Genomic DNA, 19,587 nt, shown 5'->3' with positions numbered 1-19,587 from the left:
TATTAAAAATACTGCACCTGGGCTTCCCTGGTGGTGCAGTGGTTAAGAATCTGCCTGCCAATGCAGGGGACACGGGTTCGAGCCCTGGTCTGGGAAGATCCCACATGCCGCGGAGCAACTAAGCCCGTGAGCCACAACTATTGAGCCTGCGCGTCTGGAGCCTGTGCTCCGCAACAAGAGAGGCCGCGATAGTGAGAGGCCCGCGCACCGCGATGAAGAGTGGCCCCCGCTCTCCGCAACTGGAGAAAGCCCTCTCACAGAAACGAAGACCCAACACAGCCAAAAATAAATATAAATAAATAAATTAAAAAAAAAAATACTGCACCGCTCCCCCCGCCCCCCCTCACCGAGGCCAAAAGGGGCACTGTGACTGGCCCAAGGTCTCGTTGCTAGTTTACTGCCCTTGACACCGCCCATTTTTGTAAGAGTGACCAGGATTATCTTGAAACCGGAACCGTTAACTACCCCAATGGAGAGCCTGGGAGCAAGGACTTCATTCTAATCCAAATGCCCTTTTCATATTTTGGTCTGTAGCAAGCCCTTTTGTTGTCCTTTAACTTCAAACAAATGTAAAATTTTAACTTCGAGATTATTGACGATCCCAGCCTAGGATTAAATGTTCCCCTCAGGTTAGTTATTTCTGCACAGAGTTAAGAGTTGAAGGGTAATTCAAAAAAGCAACTAGGTGATTCTAAAGCTTCGCTGTCCAACAGAATAAGTAGCTACATTTGTAATTTAAAATTTTCTAGTAGTCATATTAATAAAGTTACCAGATTTAGCAGATAAAAGTATAGGACACCCATTTAAAATTTGAATTTCTGATAAACAACGAATTTTTTTTTTTTTTTTGGCCTCGCCATGTGGCTTCCGGGGGTCTCAGTTCTCCCACCAGGGATTGAACCCCGCCCATGCCAGTGAAAGCCGGGAATCCTAACCATCAGGCCACCCAGAACTCCCAAACAACAAATAATTTTATACTAATAAAATATGCGCAGGGACATATGAAATTCAGATGTATTGTGCAGGGCAACCTTACATAATAAAGTCAAAAGAAATGGGTGAAATTAATTTTAATAATATATTTAATCCAATATATCCATAACATTATTTCCTAATGTAATCAATATAGAATTTATTGAAATATTTTACATTCTTATATAAATAAGATCTTATATTTTTAAAATTTGCATACTAAATCTTAAGAATCCAGTGTGCATTTTATAACACATTTCTCTTTGGGTTAGCCACACTTTAAGAGCTCAGTAGCCACATGTAGCTTGTGGGCTATCTTACTGCACAACACTGTTCTAAGGCCTTTAAGAACTAGGATTGCTAAATTTCACATTGGAGCATTTTCCTTTTTATAATAATAGTGGCTTAGTGATCGAAAGAGAACTAAGTGTACACTTTTAAATGTAATCTGTTGGATAAACTATTTAATAGTGATTGTATTCTACACTGAAAATAAAAATAGAGAGGGGAAAGCTAACCTTGCCAGCATGTTTTACACAAAGAAGTAAACATTTCCATAAAGCACAGTAGATTTCTTTTTTTATAAATTTATTTATTTTATTTTATTTTTATTTTTGGCTGTGTTGGGTCTTCATTGCTGCCCGCGGGCTTTCTCTAGTTGCGGCGAGCGGGGGCTAGTCTTTGTTGCGGTGCGCGGGCTTCTCATTGCAGTGGCTTCTCTTGTTGTGGAGCCTGGGCTCTAGGCACGCGGGCTTACAGTAGTTGTGACGCATAGGCTTAGTTGCTCCGCGGCATGTGGGATCTTCCTGGAGCAGGGTTCGAACCCGTGTCTCCTGCATTGGCAGGGGGATTCTTAACCACTGCGCCACCCGGGAAGTCCCACAGTAGATGTTTTTTCAAAATTAGGCTAAAATTCTTAACACAGGTCTTAGTCATTTCCCTTATACTTACTATCCAATATTCCTGCCTCCTGAAGACGCCGCCTGGCTAGGATTAAATGTACTTAATCCTTTCTAACATCTTATCTCAAGTAACAGTCCTTTACTAGAACTAACAGAAAAGGAAAACCGAGCTTCTTGAACATAAACTTTTTTTCTTGTATCAACTCTCAAAATTGTTTTAATATTTCAAAATAAACGAAAGCTTCTATGAGAAAAATGCTGACCTGTGTCCAGACCAAACAAGGTGAAAAAGTCTTATTTTAAGAAATATCAGTTGGGCATCAGAAAACAGTCCTGAAAGGGTTTGGAAACAATTCACCAGGCTACCAAAGAAGCTGCAGATCCTGAAAAGAAAACAAACCATTTCTCATAAATGGCCTGTCCACATGCACAAAGCCAGGAGCAACTCAGGGCCTTCCAATTCTTGGTGGGGCAGGGACTACTCTCTGAATGTCATTATTATTTGAATTGCATCTTTTATTTATTTATTTTTTAAAAATTATTTATTTATTTTCGGCTGTGTTGGGTCTTCGTTGCTGCGTGTGGGCTTTCTCTAGTTGTGGCGAGTGGGGGCTACTCTTACTTGCGGTGCGTGGGCTTCTCATTGAGGTGGCTTCTCATGTTGTGGAGCACGGGCTCTCGGCACGCAGGCTTCAGTAGTTGCAGCACTTGGGCTCAGTAGTTGTGGCTCGCGGGCTCTAGAGCGCAGGCTCAGTAGTTGTGGCACATGGGCTTAGTTGCTCCGCAGCATGTGGGATCTTCCCGGACCAGGGATCGAACCCGTGTCCCCTGCATTGGCAGGTGGATTCTTAACCACTGCGCCACCAGGAAAGCCCTGAATTGCATCTTTTAAAAGAGAGATTGAACTCAGAATCTGAGAGAATCAGTTACCTGAGGCCCTTTAACCCTCAAAATTCTGAATTGGGATGTTCCTATTTTATAAATAAGAGAAAATAAGACTGATTTATATGGTAGATAGCAGATTCAGGGTTAGAACCCTAGATTAAAGGAATTAAAATGTTAGCAGATGTGGTAGTTGGTCTCCAAGCTAGCACCCAATGATCCTTGAGTCCTGGTATTATGTAACAAAAATCAAAATGGAGTCAGTATTGCTAAGAGAGCTTTATAAAATGGAGGCAGAGGCCATTAAAGAAGTGTGATTTATGGACATCTCAGTTTGGATGGAATCTGACGTTTTGACCTGATGCAGTCATCCAGAACACCTACCAGAAACTCAAGCTAATTACTGTGACCCTTACCCTAAATTAACTTGTGGTAGTCTATCTACTTATTAGACTCCTACCCGAAAACAACTCATGATTCCTTAAGGACAATTATTTTCTGACTTGCATCAGAGTCAATTATAATTCTTGCCAGGCAACCTTTAACAACCTCCGTGGCTTTTTGTCTGTATAAGCCCCTGACTCTTTCTCTTCCATGGAACACTCCTTCAGGGTTACCCTAATCTGTGTCTCCTGAACTGCAATTCTTTTTTTTTTTAATTTATTTTTATTTTTTAAATATAGTTTTTTATGTGGACCATTTTTAAAAAGTCTTTATTGAATTTGTTACAATATTGCTTCTGTTTTCTGTTTTGGTTTTTTGGATGTGGGATCTTAGCTCCCCAACCAGGGGTTGAACCTGCACCCCCTGCATTGGAAGGTGAAGTCTTAACAACTGGACCGCCAGGGAATTCCCCAAATTGCAATTCTTAAGACCCCAAGTAAACTCTTCTTATTTACAGCCTCCTGCATTTTTTTTTTTTTTGGTTGACAGTATTCATATCCTTGTGTAGGCTCCTCCCACTTCGTACCAGGATTGGTCTGTGTGACCAACAGCATATAGCACAAGTGATGTTTCTTCACTTCAGTGATTACATTTTAAAGTGACTTCCCTCTTAGATGTTTTCCCTCCCTCTCTCTCTCTCTCTATCTTTTTCTTTGGGAGAAGCAATCTGCCTGCCATGTTGTAAGCAGCCCTTTGAGTGTCCCAGGTGATGGCAAAGAATGAAGACTCCTGCCAACAGCCAAGGAGGAACTGAGGTGCTTTGACCTGATGTGAGTAAGCTTGTGAGCAACAACTTCAGCATTAGTTGAGTCTTTAGGTGACTGCAGCCCTAGCCAATAGCTTGACTGCAAACTCATGAGAAACCATGAGCCAGAACTACCCAGCAAGGTAGCTCCCAGATTCCTGAACTTTATCAGTTGTGAGAGAGAAATATTCATTGTCTTAAGCTGCTAAATTTTGGGGTACTTTGTTATGCAGCAATATATAATGCACAGATTATTGAACAATTTGTTGAATTAAAATACAGAAGAATAAACATCTATAACTCCTTGATTTGTTTTACCTTCTATTCAACAGAATTTTTAATTTATTTCCCTGACACGAGACAGCATAGTGTATGAGACAGCATAGTGTAGCATAACTTCTGTATAAAGATCAGTATTCAATTGCTGACTCCTTCAAGTCCTAGCTTGGCAAGTTTTTATTTATTTATTTATTTATTTACTTATTTATTTAATATATTTTTTGGCTGTGTCGGGTCTTAGTTGCGGCACGCGGGATCTTCATTGAGGCATGTGGGATCTTTCGTTGCGGTGCGTGTGCTCTTCCTTGCAGCGCACAGCCTTCTCTCTAGTTGTGGCGTGTGGGTTTTCTCTCTCTAGTTGTGGCACACGGGCTCCAGGGTGCGTGGGCTCTGTAGTTGTGGCACGCGGGCTCCAGAGCGTGTGGGCTCTGTAATTTGCGGCATGTGGGCTCTCTCGTTGAGGCGCGCGAGTTCAGTAGTTGTGGTGCATGGGCTTAGTGGCCCCACGGCATGTGGGATCTTAGTTCCCTGACCAGGGATTGAACCCGCGTCCCCTGCATTGTAAGGCGGATTCTTTACCACTGGACCACCAGGGAAGTCCCTTGGCAAGTTTTTTTTTTTTTTTTTTTTTTTTAATTAATTAATTTATTTATTTATTTACGGCTGTGTTGGGTCTTCGTTTCTGTGCGAGGGCTTTCTCCAGTTGCGGCAAGTGGGGGCCACTCTTCATCGCGGTGCGCGGGCCTCTCACTATCGCGGCCTCTCCAGTTGCGGAGCACAGGCTCCAGACGCGCAGGCTCAGTAGTTGTGGCTCATGGGCCTACTTGCTCCGCGGCATGTAGGATCTTCCCAGACCAGGGCTCGAACCCGTGTCCCCTGCATTGGCAGGCAGATTCTCAACCACTGCGCCACCAGGGAAGCCCCCTTGGCAAGTTTTTAAAGCTTTCCAAGCCTCAGATTCCCAGATGATAGTGCTTAGCTCAGTGCCTAGGACACATTAGGTGTGAAATAAATATTAGCCATAATTAATAGTTTTATTTTGATTACTGACTCTAAAGAAGCACCTTTGGATGTGTCTGTAGGTTGTGTGGGATGAAGTAGTCATTACTTACTTGCCTGAGGAAGAGGAAGACTCCAAAGAAAGAACTCCTTTGAAAAAAAAAGAGTAGAGGGTCCAGGCTTAGTCCAGTATTAGAGCTTCTGCATCAGAATGGAGGAGGATTCAGAGGGTCTGTCCAGCCTCTGCTGTTGACCCCACAGGTCGTGTATGGATTTTATAGAAAGGGGACCTTGAGTAAAATCTGAAATAGCTATTTTTGCCAAGATCTCTATGAGACATTGTTTGCGTTGGCCTCATAACATCAGAGTGTGACCCAAGAGTGAAGGAACAGGAATCTATCCACCTCATCAGACAACATCCCAAGTAGCATGTCATTACCTATGCATATCAGCATTTTGGTTACAGGAGAGCAGCTGCAGCTGAGCTTGGCATAGCAGGACTTCAGGTGTCAGTGGGTATGCAGCACTTTTGTGCTGTTCTCCAGGGGTCCACTACAGATACATCTCAGAAAAAAAAAAAAAAAAAGATAAAAGTCTTTGTTCATGAGCCCACCTGTGGTTGGAGGTTTGACTTTGAAGGGGATTGGAGTTGCACAAACAGAAGGGCCAGAGAAATCACATTTGTACTGTTAATTATGATTTTACATTTTAATGCTAGTCTATTTTGGCTTGGACAGATAGGTAACTAATCATGAAGAGAATGGGCCTTGAAATATTCTGCAGACTAGAAAATTATATAATCAAATACTTTGAACAATTTTTTAAGGACTTAGATGTCCAGACTTTTCCTTTGAATGAGTATAATTTCCAATGTGAAAACCCACAATTTGGCTTCAAGAGACACATGCGAGTTTTAAAATCCCATATAAATAATTACTCATTGCCACAAACTTGAGTGGAGGTAGGAATGTAAACTTGTTCCCTTCAGGTATACCTACATAAAGTGAGATGTGAAATAGGCTGCTTCCATTTTAAAGGCTGGTTATCACATTCTAGAATAGATGGAAAAGACACTGGTGACAGTTAATGTTAGAAATACAAGTTTTCCCCAAAGGCTTTTATGTATGTATGTGACATAGAAGGAAAATGGGTTCATTAATGTTATTTACTTCTTCGTTCATTCAGCAAATATTTGAATAGGTTGTTATGTGCCCAACCCTGTTCTGGGAATTGAGAAAAGAAACAAGATTTCTGTTCTCACGGAGTTCACATTTTAGTTGTGGGATGGTGCTACTGACAATAAACTTGTGAAAATAAATAAGAATTTCAAATAGTGGTTAAGTGACAAGTAGAGATAAAAGAGCATGATGGTGTAAAGAGTGACAGTCAGTGGGTGGCTACTTTAGACTGATTGGTGAGTGAATATTTTTCTGAGAAGGTGATATCTGAGTTGAGACACAAGGGTGAGAAGGAAACTATCATGTGAGGAATTGGGAAGACAGTGTTCCAAGCAGAGGAGCAGCAAGTGCAAAGACTGTGAAGTGAGGGCATGCGCTTGGGGTGTTGGAGCAACAGAGGGAAGACCAGCGTGACTGGAACATAGTGATCAAAGTGAGTAGTGGTGGGACTTAAGGTCAGAGATGCTGGCAAGAGGCCAGATCATCTAGTGCCTTGTAGACAGTGGCAAGGAGTTTGAATTTCATACTTGGTGCAATGAGAAACCATCAGAGTATTTTTAAGCAGAGAAAGGATAAGGTGTGATTTCTATCATAAAAAGAGTACTCTGCCTGCTATATAGAGAGTTGACTGTAGAGGACAAGCATGAAAACAGGTCAACTGATTAGGAAGCTATTGCAGCATCCCAGGCAAGAGCATTGGATGGCCTGAAGTAGAGTGGTATCTGTGGAAGAGATACATGGATGAATTCAGAATACATTTTGCAAGCAAAAGGTAACATGACTTATTACTGGATATGGGCATGAGAGAAGAAATTAAGGATGACTCCTGGATTTTTGGTGCCAGTTGGTGCCAGTTTTTGCAACTTGGTGCCAGTTTTTGGAATGAGGAAATTGGGTGGGATAGGGGGTTTAGGAAATTAAGAGTTTTGCTTTATTTTTTTTTTTTGCTTTATTTTTTTTTTGCTTTATTTTTTATCGTGGTAAAATACACATAACATAAAATTTATCATCCTAACTCTTTTTAAGTGTATGGTTCAGTGGCATGAAGTACATTCACATTGTTTTACAAACATCACCATTATCCATTTCTAGAACTCTTTTCATCTTGCAAAACTGAAACTCTGTGTCCATTAAACAATAACTGCCCACTCCCCACTCCCCCCAGCCCCTATCAACCACCCTTGTACTTTCTGTCTCTATGAATTTGACCATTCTATGTACCTCATATAAATGGAATCATACAGTATTTGTCCTTTTGTGACTGCTTATTTCAGTAAGCATAATGTCCTCAAGGTTCATCTGTGCTGTGGCATATGAAAGAATTTTCTTCCTTTTTAAGGCTGAATAATATTCCACTGTATGTATGAGTAATATTCCCAGTTTGTTTTTCCATTCATCTGTCAATGGACACTTGGGTTGCTTCCATCTTTTGGCTATTGTGAATAATGTGAACATAGGTGTATAAATATCTCTTCAAGTCCATGCTTTCAAGTCTTTGAGTATATACACAGAAATGGAATTTCTGAATTATATGGTAATTCTATTTTTAATTTTGGGGGGAACTGCCATGCTGTTTTCCATAGGGACTGCACCATTTTACATTTCCACCAACAGTGCACAAAGGTCCCAATTTTTCCACATCCTCCCTGACACTTGTTATTTTCTCTTTTTTTTATAGTAGCTATCCTAATAAGGTGTGAGGCGATATCTCATTGTGATTTTGATTTGTATTTCCCTGATGATTAGTGCTGTTGAGCACCATTTCGTGTGCTTATCAGTCATTTGTATATTTTCTTTGAAGAAATGTCTGTTCAAGTCCTTTGCCCATTTTAATTGGGTTTTTCATTTTTTTGTTGTTGTGTTGTAGGAGTTCTTTTTATGTTCTGGATATTAACCCCTTATAAGATATATGGTTTCCCTTAAACAAGACGAAAAGACAACCCTCAGAATGGGAGAAAATATTTGCAAACGAAGCTACTGACCAAGGGTTAATCTCCAAAGTATACAAACAGCTCATGCAGCTCAATATCAAAAAAACAAACAACCCAATCCAAAAATGGGCAGAAGACCTAAATAGACATTTCTCCAAAGAAGATATACAGATTGCCAACAAACATATGAAAAGATGCTCAACATCACTAACCATTAGAGAAATGCAAATCAAAACTACAATGAGGTATCACCTTACACTGGTCAGAATAGCCATCGTCAAAAAATTTACAAACAATAAATGCTGGAGAGGGTGTGGAGAAAAAGGAACCCTGTTGCACTGTTGGTGGGAATGTAAATTGTTACAGCCACTATGGAGAACGGTATGGAGGTTCCTTAAAAAACTAAAAATAGAACTACCACATGACCCAGAAATCCCACTACTGGGCATATACCCCAAGAAAACCATAATTCAAAAAGAGGGACTTCCCTGGTGGCACAGTGGTTGGGAGTCCGCCTGCCAGTGCAGGGGACGCGGGTTCAGGCCCTGGTCCGGGAGGATCCCACATGCCGCGGAAGAACTAGGCCCATGTGCCACAACTACTGAGCCTACGCTCTAGAGCCCGTGAGCCACAACTACTGAGCCTGAGTGCCGCAACTGCTGAGGCCCGTGCGCCTGGAGCCCGTGCTGTGCAATAAGAGAAGCCACCCAATGAGAAGCCCGGGAACTGCGGCGAAGAGTAGCCCCCGCTCGCCGCAACTAGAGAGAGGCCCGCGCGCAGCAACGAAGACCCAAGGCAGCCAAAACTAAAAATAAATTAATTAATTAAAAAAACAAAAAAAAGAGTCATGTACCACAATGTTCACTGCAGCACTATTTACAATAGGCAGGACATGGAAGCAACCTAAGTGTCCATCGACAGATGAATGGATAAAGAAGATGTGGCACATATATACAACGGAATATTACTCAGCCATAAAAAGAAACGAAATTGAGTTTTTGTAGTGAGGTGGATGGACCTAGAGTCTGTCATACAGAGTGAATTAAGTCAGAAAGAGAAAAACAAATACCATATGCTAACACATATATGGAATCTGAAAAAAAAAGGTTCTGACGAACCTAGGGGCAGGACAGGAATAAAGACGCAGATGTAGAGAGTGGACTTGAGGACTCAGGGTAAGCTGAGACGAAGTGAGAGAGTGGCATTGACATATATACAATACCAAATGTAAAATAGATAGCTAGTGGGAAGCAGCCGCATAGCACAGGGAGATCAGCCAGGTGCTTTGTGACCACCTAGAGGGGTGGGATAGGGAGGGTGAGAGGGAGATGCAAGAGGGAGGGGATATGGGGATATATGTATATGTGTAGCTGATAACACTTTGTTATACAGCAGCAACTAACACAAGAATGTAAAGCAATTATACTCCAATAAAGATATTAAAAAATATAAATATATATGGTTTCCAAATATTTTATCCCATTCCACGGGTTGCCTTTTTTTTACTCTGTTGATCAGATCCTTTTATGTACAGAAGTTTTAAGTTCTTATGTAGTTCAGTTTTATCTATTTTTTTGTTGTTGTTGCCTGTGCAAACGAGTTTTATTTTAAATATAAAAATAAACTGATATTTAAATATATTAATATTTTAAACCTAAATTTAAATATAAGTTTGGAGGCAGTTGGACATATGAGTCTGAAGATCATAGCAGAGGTCAGAATGAGATATAAATTAGAGAGTTATCCACACATAGATGGTATTTGTAGCCACTGGTCTGGATGAGATCAACCAAGAGAGAAGATGCATAGGAACACATAGGTCTCCTTATGGGATACAGTCATACTGGAGTAAGATTCCATAGGAAAATATCAGAAGGTTTTGACTGAGTTAAATTTGGATAATATAAGTTATCGAATACCTTAATCTTCTGAGCTAGATGCCAGGTTAGAAATTAGAAATTCCTGGGAAAGTATCACCCTCTCTGCTATTGTATTATTACAATAATAATACTAACAATAGCCCAAGACATCATTTAGTCCTCACAACAGCTGTATAAGATATTCTTATTGTCCTCACTTTACAGATGAGGAAACCGAAGTAAGTAATTTACCCAGTGATTATACTAAGTATGTGGCAGGGCCAAATTAAAATTCTGGTTGGTCTGCCTCAAGCCTACACTATTAATTATTAATCTCATTGTTCTGAAAAATGAAATCTAGCCCTCGGCCCTTACCAACTGACTACATTCAGTCTCCTTAGGTTTCATATCACCATGGTCACGTCTTTGTTGGTGGTGAATGGCCCAAGAAAGATGGTACTGATCCTACCACATTAGGTAGGCTGATCTGCAGTTTCTTCTTTTGAACACTCTGGATCTTAACACTGTGCCAGGTTCTCATACACCAAAAAAAGGGAAAGAAGGTTGATGGACATGGCATACTAGAATCAACAGAAGTTGTCATGTTTTGGGGACTTCCCTGGTGGCGCAGTGGTTAAGAATCCGCCTACCAGGGCTTCCCTGGTGGCGCAGTGGTTGAGAATCTGCCTGCCAATGCAGGGGACACGGGTTCGAGCCCTGGTCTGGGAAGATCCCACATGCCGCGGAGCGACTGGGCCTGTGAGCCACAATTACTGAGCCTGCGCGTCTGAAGCCTGTGCTCCGCAACAAGAGAGGCCGCGATAGTGAGAGGCCCGCGCACCGTGGTGAAGAGTGGCCCCCACTTGCCGCAACTGGAGAAAGCCCTCGCACAGAAACGAAGACCCAGCACAGCCGTAAATTAATAAATAAATAAATAAAATATTTTTAAAAATACTTAAAAAAAAAAAAAAGAATCCGCCTACCAGTGAAGGGGACACAGGTTCGATCCCTGGTCTGGGAAGATCCCACATGCCGCAGAGCAACTAAGCCCGTGCGCCACAACTACTGAGCCCGCGTGCTGCAACTACTAAAGTGCACACGCCTAGAGCCAGTGCTCTGCAACAAGAGAAGCCACCGCAATGAGAAGCTCGTGCACTGCAACGAAGAGTAGCCCCCGCTCGCCACAGAGAGTGAAGAGAAAGCCCACACACAGCAACGAAGACCCAACGCAGCCAAAAAAGAAAGAAGTTGTCATGTTTTTATTCCCTTTCATCTTCAATCTAGATATTACAGTCCTTTGCTTCACTCTCAGTTCCTCCATTGTCTTGTCATTCTGCTCACCTGTACTGCAAATCCCCAAATCCAACCGTTTGTGCATTTCACTCCTGTCCTGCAACACTAGAGAAGATCACACAACCATGTGAATTGTTGTCTCTACAAATTTACCTTTTCAATCAAAGCTGGACTTTCACCCCACTTGTCACTCTCCCAACCCACATGTTCCTCCAATCCATCAATGATCCTCCTTCCCTTCTATCTTAATTCAGGAGCAGATTGAGAGTGAAAAGTAAAATGGTTTGACTTATCTTGGGCTTAGATTTTGCAAGATTAGTAAACAAAAGGACTAGGGTAGTGGTGTGAGTGAATCGAGGGGATCGTGAGGTATAAACTGGAAGGGAAAGGAAAGGATGTCAAGGTCACAGCTAAAGGGTTGTGAGGAAAATAAAAGGTTCTGGAATGAAGTGGAGTTGTTGTGACTGATGATGGGGGCCCAGGGTGTGTCCTTGACAGGGAGGGATTATAGAACTGGTAAAGGTCAAGTACTATGAGGATGTGGTGTAGGATTACTCATCACCCTGAGCACAAAAGTCATCAATACCTCAGGTCAGGTTCCAGAGAACTCACAGAATGTGGATAAACAACTGGCAGATTGTTGGTAACAGCAACCAGAAGGGCACAGCATAAACCTCAAAGGAGACATTTTATATGTGGGAAAGTGAAGGAGTTATGGTGGGGAACAAAGAAAATCCTGAGACCTTACCTGGCTCTGAAGTTCATAGGAAGTGGAAAAGAAAGAGCCTCCCTTTGAGAGACAGGACCACGAGGAAGTGGAGTGCTCGGGGGAAGCTGGATCTCTGTCAAGGCGAGGACATGGAGAGAGCAACCAGGGATATTCTTGATGGAGGAAAGCTGTCGGTTCGCAATGGAGTGGGGGTTTCAGAGGACACAGTAGCAGGGAAGTAAACAGTGGGAGGGTGAGACAGTGGGCTATGCAGGGACAGGGAGCACAGAGGGGAGTCAGAATGAAAGTATTTGACAAAAGGGATTAAATTTGCAGTGTTGGAGAGATGGTTTCCAGGTTCTCAAAATCAGGTTTCAGATGTTTCTGTGCCAACGCAGAGGCACTGGCTGATGACAGTTCAAATCCTCATAATTTTTTACGACCCATTCAGCAGTCTGTTAAATATAACCTCGTGGTAAGGTAATTCACCTCAGCAGAGCAAGTTTGACTTGGTCTAAATAAGGGTAGAGGTAACTGCTGTTCAAGCAGAGTGAGAGGAGAGAGAAAAATGCCCAGGTCTGGATGGGAGAAAATAACTTTGACCTGGCTTTCAGCTCCACAGAGCTCAGCTCCAGGTCGGGGCACTGAGCTAGTTGCTGAGGCCACAAAGGAAGGAGTTTATAACCTGGCTAGACTGAGCCCATGGAGAGCTCCGATTTTACATTCTTCATGTTCTTCATCTTTGCTTCCCAGGACTTTGCACTTTATAATCACATAGAAGTTTAAAAAGAAAAACTTTTATTGAGTTGACACTCAATAAAATAAAAATAAAAAATAAAAATTTTTAATATTTTAACTTCTATATGATTATAAAAATAATATATGTTATTTGTGAAACAATTATAAAGTATGGAAAACTACAGAAAAGAAACTAAAATAGAAGTCATCTATAATCCCCCATCCAAACATACCTACTATTAATACCTTGAGATATTTCCTTCTAGTTTTTTTTTTTTCATGCCTTTTAAACATAGTTTATTCATGCATGCATTCATTATTTGGTCAATACTATTGTATACTTTTTAAAATACTTGCATTATATCACAAGTATTGTGTTATTAAAAATAATTCTTAAACACTGTTTTTAAAGGCTGAATAATATTCTTTCATAAAAACACACCATTATTTATTTAACTATTTCCATACTAGCTTTTAAAATTGTGATAAAAAAATTAAATTTTACCATCTTACCAATTTTTTAAAAATTTATTTGGTTGCACTGGGTCTTAGTTATGGCAGGCAGGCTCCTTAGTTGCAGCTCACAGCCTCCTTAGTTGCAGGTTGCCTGTTCCTTAGTTGTGGCATACGAACTCTTAGTTGCAGCATGCATGTGGGATCTAGTTGCCTGACCAGGGGTGGAACCCAGGCCCCCTGCGTTGGGAGCTCAGAGTCTTAACCACTACACCACCAGGGAAGTCCCCATCTTACCAATTTTTAAATGTACAGTCCCATAGTATTAAATATATTTACATTGTTGTGTACAGATCTCTAGAACTTTTTCATCTTGCAAAACCAAAATGCACTAAGCACTAACTCCTCCTCCCTTTTCCCCTCTCCCCCCACCCTTGGTAACCATCTTTCTAATTTCTGTTTCTATGATTTTGACTGTTTTAGATACTTCCTATTAGTGGAATCATAAAAATTTGTCCTTTTGTGACTGGCTTATTTCACTTAGCATAATGTCCTTGAGGTTCCTCCTTTTTTAAGGCTTCATAACATTCCATTGTATGTATAAACCACACTTTATTTGTCCACTCATCTGTAGATGGACATTTGGGCTACTTCCAGCTCTTTGCTATTGTGAATAATGCTGTAATGAACGTGGGTGTGCAAATAGCTCTTTGAAATCCTGCTTTGAATTATTTTGGATATGTACCCAGAAGTGGGATTGATGGATCATATGATAATTCTATTTTTTAATTTTTTGAGGTACCTCTGTACTGTTTTCCATAATGGCTGTACCATCTTACATTTTCACGAAAGGTGCACAAGGATTCCAATTTCTCCACATCCTTACCAATATGTGTTTTCTGTTCTTTTGATAGCAGCCACCCTAATGGGCATGAGATGGTACCTCATTGTGGTTTTGATTTGCATTTCTTTAATGATTAGTGATGATGAGCCTCACATATGCATGCTGGCCATTTTTATATCTTCTTTGGAGAATTGTCTATTCAACTCCTTTGCCCATTTTAAAATCAGGTTATTTGGTTTTTGTTGTTGAGTTGTAGAAGTTCTTTTTGTATTCTGGATATTAACCCTTTATCACATACATGATTTGCAAATATTTTCTCTCATTCCATAGGTTGCTTTTTGTTTTGGTGTTTCCTTTGACACTCAAAAGTTTTTAAGTTTGATGTAGTCCTATTTGTCTGTTTTCGCTTTTGTCACCAGTGCTTTGGTGTCATAGCCAAGAAATTATTGTCAAATTCAATGTCTGGAAGCTTTTCTTCTCAGAGTTTTATAGTTTTAGGTCTTACGCTTAGGTCTGTTTTGAGTTAATTTTTGTATATGGTATAAGGTATGGGCCCAATTTCATTCTTTTGCACGTGAATATCCAGTTTTTAAAAAAAATTTGTTGAAGAGACTGTCCTTTCTCCATTGTGTAGTCTTGGAAGGCTTGTTGAAAATCACTTGGCCATATATGCAAGGGTTTATTTCTGGGCTCTCTATTCTGCTCCATTAGTTCATATATCTGACTTTATGCCAGTACCACACTGTCTTGATTACTGTTGGTTTGTAGTATTACTTTAAAAAAAAATTATTTATTTATTTTTAAATTTTTGGCTGCGTTGGGTCTTCGTTGTTGCACACGGGCTTTTCTCTAGTTGTGGCAAGCTGGGGCTACTCTTCGTTGCGGTGTGCAGGCTTCTCATTGTGGTGGCTTCTCTTGTTGCAGAGCACAGGCTCTAGGCACGCGGGCTTCAGTAGCTGTGGCACGTGGGCTTCAGTAGTTGTGGCTCACGGCCTCTAGAGCGCAGGCTCCATCCGTAGTTGTGGCACATGGGCTTAGTTGCTCCGTGGCATGTGGTATCTTCCTGGACCAGGGATCGAACCCGTGTCCCCTGCTTTGGCAGGTGGATTCTTAACCACTGTGCCACCAGGGAAGTCCACATCCTTACTTTTTATATTTAGAAAAAGCTCTAAGAGCATTTTATACTTCGGTGTTTAAAAATTCAAGTGTCTATGTTTCAAACATAACATTTTCACCACGCTAGTGTTACAAAATGTTTTAATTAAAATGAATATCCTCAAATGCCTGTTACATGCAAGAAAGCACTACAGTAAGCAGCACTGCAAGGAATAAAAAGATAAGCAAAGTGAGGTCCCTGGCCTCCCAGAGGCTTACAGACATGTTGTGTGTCAGTGGGGACGACTAGACAAGAGCCCAACTGAGTGAAGGTAACAAGTACCAGAAGAGCGCAGAGGAGTGAACAGTCGCTGCTGGTGGGAAGGAAGTTCAAGGAGCGCTTCCTGAAAGGCAGCAGGGCCTGCTCTTTGCAGGACAGGCAGCTACTGTCTGGCAGGGTAGATGGAACGGTGATCTAGAGGCTGCATCAATGGGGAAGATAAAGGTGCTGGGTGGATGAAGCTGTGCACCTGAGTCCCCAGTGACAAAGCATAAACTATTCTAAGATATTCTACTGGATTTTAAAGTAACAATCAAAATGTGGGATCAATGTGTCAGTAGGATATAAAATATATGTTAGAAATATGGCAATATAAAGAATAATTCTGAGTTAATCAGAAAAGTTCCAGATAAAGATCTTAAAGAAATAAGGATTGTTTACCAAGATGTTACATCAAAGGTTCCTCTGAAAAATATTTAGATAGTGAATATTTACATTTGGGGATAATTAATTTTAGGAGATGATGCCACCAAGCAGCATATTAAAAACTAGTGGCTGCCTATTCTACAGGTGCACCATTGCACTGATATGTTAAAGGGTCAGTAGCTTGTCACATGCTGCTCCAAGAGGAGCCGCCCTTGGCGAAAGCATGCTGCCCAGGTCTCCAGGACGAACTTCTTGCTATGTTGTCATGTCAGCATGCCTAAAATGTGGTGAGACACAGAGCTGACACTCATCTTCTGAGTTTATGCTAATACATTATCCCATTAGTGGCTTTTACCTTTTACCTTACTCATTCCTGGAACCAGATGCACCCCTGGCTGAAGAGGATACAACTGCATACCAGATTTAGGAAGGGATGTATTAAGGGAAAGAACTGTTTTAAAATGCCCTCCAGATTCTTGGCTTGGACAGCCTTCTTCCTGGGTGCTGACCCCTCTTGGCTATGGGGCACACAAACCACCTCTACCAATCTAACTAGTTTGCAGTTTTCCTGATTCTCTATTTACCAAAAAAAGGTCTCTTAAGCCAGTCTTAGTGAACAGAAAGCTTAGTCAAGTGTTCACAGAGAGCACAACAAATGTGGACCATTCAGTAGGCTGTGAGCCATAGCTGCTGAAATTGTAGCTAGGATCTGCCTTGGTTCCCTTCTTAAAGGCTGACAGGCCATCTGAGCCAAGCTACTTGATCTCTTGCTGCATTTCACTTGTAAAATGCTATTAATATCTGCCATCAATTCCTCTCAAAGGAGTATATAAAATTTCCTGGACAGGAATACTCCTTATAATCATTTGGCTACAGCAGTGTATGAGTTCACTTCAAAAACTACTGTAATTTTGAACGTGCTGGTTTACTCACTCACACACACACACCCAAGCCTGATAGTTGTGTTAATTCAATGACTTTTTAAAAAATTTGGGTAGTATTTGTATTTGGAAATGCGTGTTAATCTTTATATGGATTTACCAGTCCTTGACCAACACGTTTTGTAAAAATCCTACAAACCCATTTCATCGAATTAATTAGTACGGAGGACTTTCTGGAAATGGTTTGTTTTTTAAAATAAGGAGCTTATCTGTAAGCATGGTCCAGAGTTTGCCATATGACAAGCATTTCTTAATAGCAAGGTCCATTTTAGTGTTAATCTTCATAGTCAGTCCATTTCATCAGGAAAGGCTTTAGTGTCTTCATAGTCTTACGGATCTGTTTTTCAGTTCACCAAATAGGGTGGGGATTTTATCAGAATGAAGTTATTAGAACTTTGGGATTTTCTTCTTTCTCCATTGAATCTTTTGTTTTTTTCCTATATCTGAACCTGAAAATAAGATAAGTGCTAAAGAAAATTAAATATTTAAGACTCCCCTCCTCAAAATGCCAAACTGACACTGAAAAACATTTCTCCAGTCAATGAACAGGTAATTATTTTAACTCTAATAAGAACCTCATGAGTCTAGAGCTAGTATTCTCTGATTTTATAGTTTTCTTGAGGAAAGAATAGAGTGGTAAGCATGAAGTTCTTGCTAAGTTAAAGTTGATATTGAAGTAGTTTTATCATTAGAAGAAACAACTTATAAAAAATGGGCATCTCTCGCTATACATGTTCAGTTTGGGATCAGAATCCACTCACATATAGACTTTTATCATGGCTACGCACTAAAAACACTTTATCTTATATAACATCACAAAAGCCATATGAACTATTTCCACATAACAGATGGGAATACTAAGGTTTAGTGAAAAGTAAGCAAATTTCCCAAGTTTATGCAGTAGATTTGGGATTTGAGGCCAGGCAGTTTCACTCTAGAATCTAAACTTCTCCTACCATACCAATAGTCTTTTAAATATTTGCCAATCTATGATGTCATAGAAGGATGTTTGATTTTTGTCCCTGGTTCCTGACATAGAGCTTCTAAATCCCTTGTAATTTTCTGAGTGACAAGGGTAATAGTGTCTTGCCTCTTATTCTAATGAGGTGACTCTGTGGGTCCCTAGATAGCTTCACGATGGAGGCTGGTTGCTAGAAGGACCAAGCCTTGACTAGAAGCCCATCCTCCAGCCTCCAGGGAGGGGAGAGGGGCTGAGGTCAAATCAATATTGATCGTGCCTATGTGATGAAACTTCCATAAAATCCCCTAAACACTGGGGTTCAGAGAGCTTCTGAACTGGCCAACACATCCATGGGCCGGGATGGCGATGCTCCCCAACTCCACAGGAATGGAGACTCCTGTGCTCTGGACCCTTCTGGACCTCACCCTGTGTACATCTTCCCCTGGCTGTTCATTTGTGTTGTTTATAACAAACCAGTAATCGTAAGTAAAATGTTTTCCTGAGTTCTGTGAGTCATTCTAGCAAATTCCTGAATGTGAAGAGGAGGGTTGTGGAAATACCTGACTTTGTAGCCAAGCTGGACATGTTGGAGCTCAAGGCAGGCTGCCCCCAAATTTGCCACAATGGCATATTGATTATTTTGAATTGAAGTTGCTTGTGAAGCAGCTGATGCAAAAGGAAACTCTGGCCTCCTCTGTGCCCCTGAAAGCAGGGAATAAATCCCTCATGTGAAAGGTGCAATCCCTGCATATGGAGGTAGAAGGACACTCTTATTACCAAAGACAGGGAATTCCAAGGCTGGGCCAAGAAATCTCTATAAACAAACCTTGTTACTTCTTTACTAATTTACTACACAAGCCCAAACTTTGCTTAAATTCCTTACTAATTAAGCACTCAAACCTAAGTTTCTTTGTCCTGTCAATTCCTCTCAAATTTATTGTTTCTTTGTCTAAAAAGTGTAAAAGCTGCCTGCTTTGGCCATTTCTTAGGTCCTATTTCTGAGAGATCTCTGTGTAATGAATTAAAATTTGTTTATTTTTCTCCTGTTGACTGGTGTCAATTTTATGATTAGTTTAGCCACAAGACCTTAAAGGGGTAAAAGGGTAAATTTCCCCCTCCCCAATAGCCAGAAATGTGGATAACCTTGGGGAACCATTACTTGTGGCTGGCATCTGAAGAGAAGGCTGTCTTGTGGGAGTGAGCCTTTAACCTGTAGAGTCTGATGCTAGCCCTGGGTAATTAGAGTCATAACTGGATGAAATTATAGGACACCTGTTTGGTGTCAGAATTGGTTGATATCAGGAGGAAAACCCTTGCACAATCTCATAGGCCAAAAAATGACACTGACATTTTTAATGCTTTAATTAATGTGGACAAGTATTTCTTTTTTATGTATATATTTTCCACTGAAATTTCCTTCTCTATAAACTGTTTGTTCATGACCTTTGCCAGTTTTCTTTCTGAGTTGTTTGTCTTTTTCCCATTGATCTCTAAGAGTTTCTTGCATCTTAAATTTATTAACTCTATGTCTATATTGTGTGTTGCAAATATTTTCCCCCTGGTTTGTTGACCTTTGTTCTAATTTATGGTTTCGTTTTTGCTGTACCAACAATTTCTAAAATTACATAATCAGATATATCAATCTTCTCTCCTTTA

The 19,587-nt window shown here is 40.7% G+C and overlaps 1 protein-coding gene across 1 annotated transcript in view; it reads right to left on the bottom strand.

Annotated features, from left to right (window-relative positions):
* Nucleotides 1–15,478: 15,478 nt before the first annotated feature.
* SLC22A4 (solute carrier family 22 member 4) overlaps nucleotides 15,479–19,587 on the bottom strand; it is a 43,029-nt gene continuing 38,920 nt past the window's right edge. Inside the window, exon 10 of the mRNA XM_059919458.1 lies at nucleotides 15,479–17,419. Within this exon, the coding sequence (XP_059775441.1) occupies nucleotides 17,344–17,419 (76 nt within the window). The 3' untranslated portion in view covers nucleotides 15,479–17,343. The remainder of the gene's footprint in view (nucleotides 17,420–19,587) is intronic.

This window comes from Balaenoptera ricei, chromosome 3, assembly GCF_028023285.1.
Source record: "Balaenoptera ricei isolate mBalRic1 chromosome 3, mBalRic1.hap2, whole genome shotgun sequence".
NCBI lineage: Eukaryota > Metazoa > Chordata > Mammalia > Artiodactyla > Balaenopteridae > Balaenoptera > Balaenoptera ricei.
The sequence above is the reverse complement of the archived record's forward strand: the minus strand, read 5'-3'. Positions and strand labels throughout refer to the sequence as shown.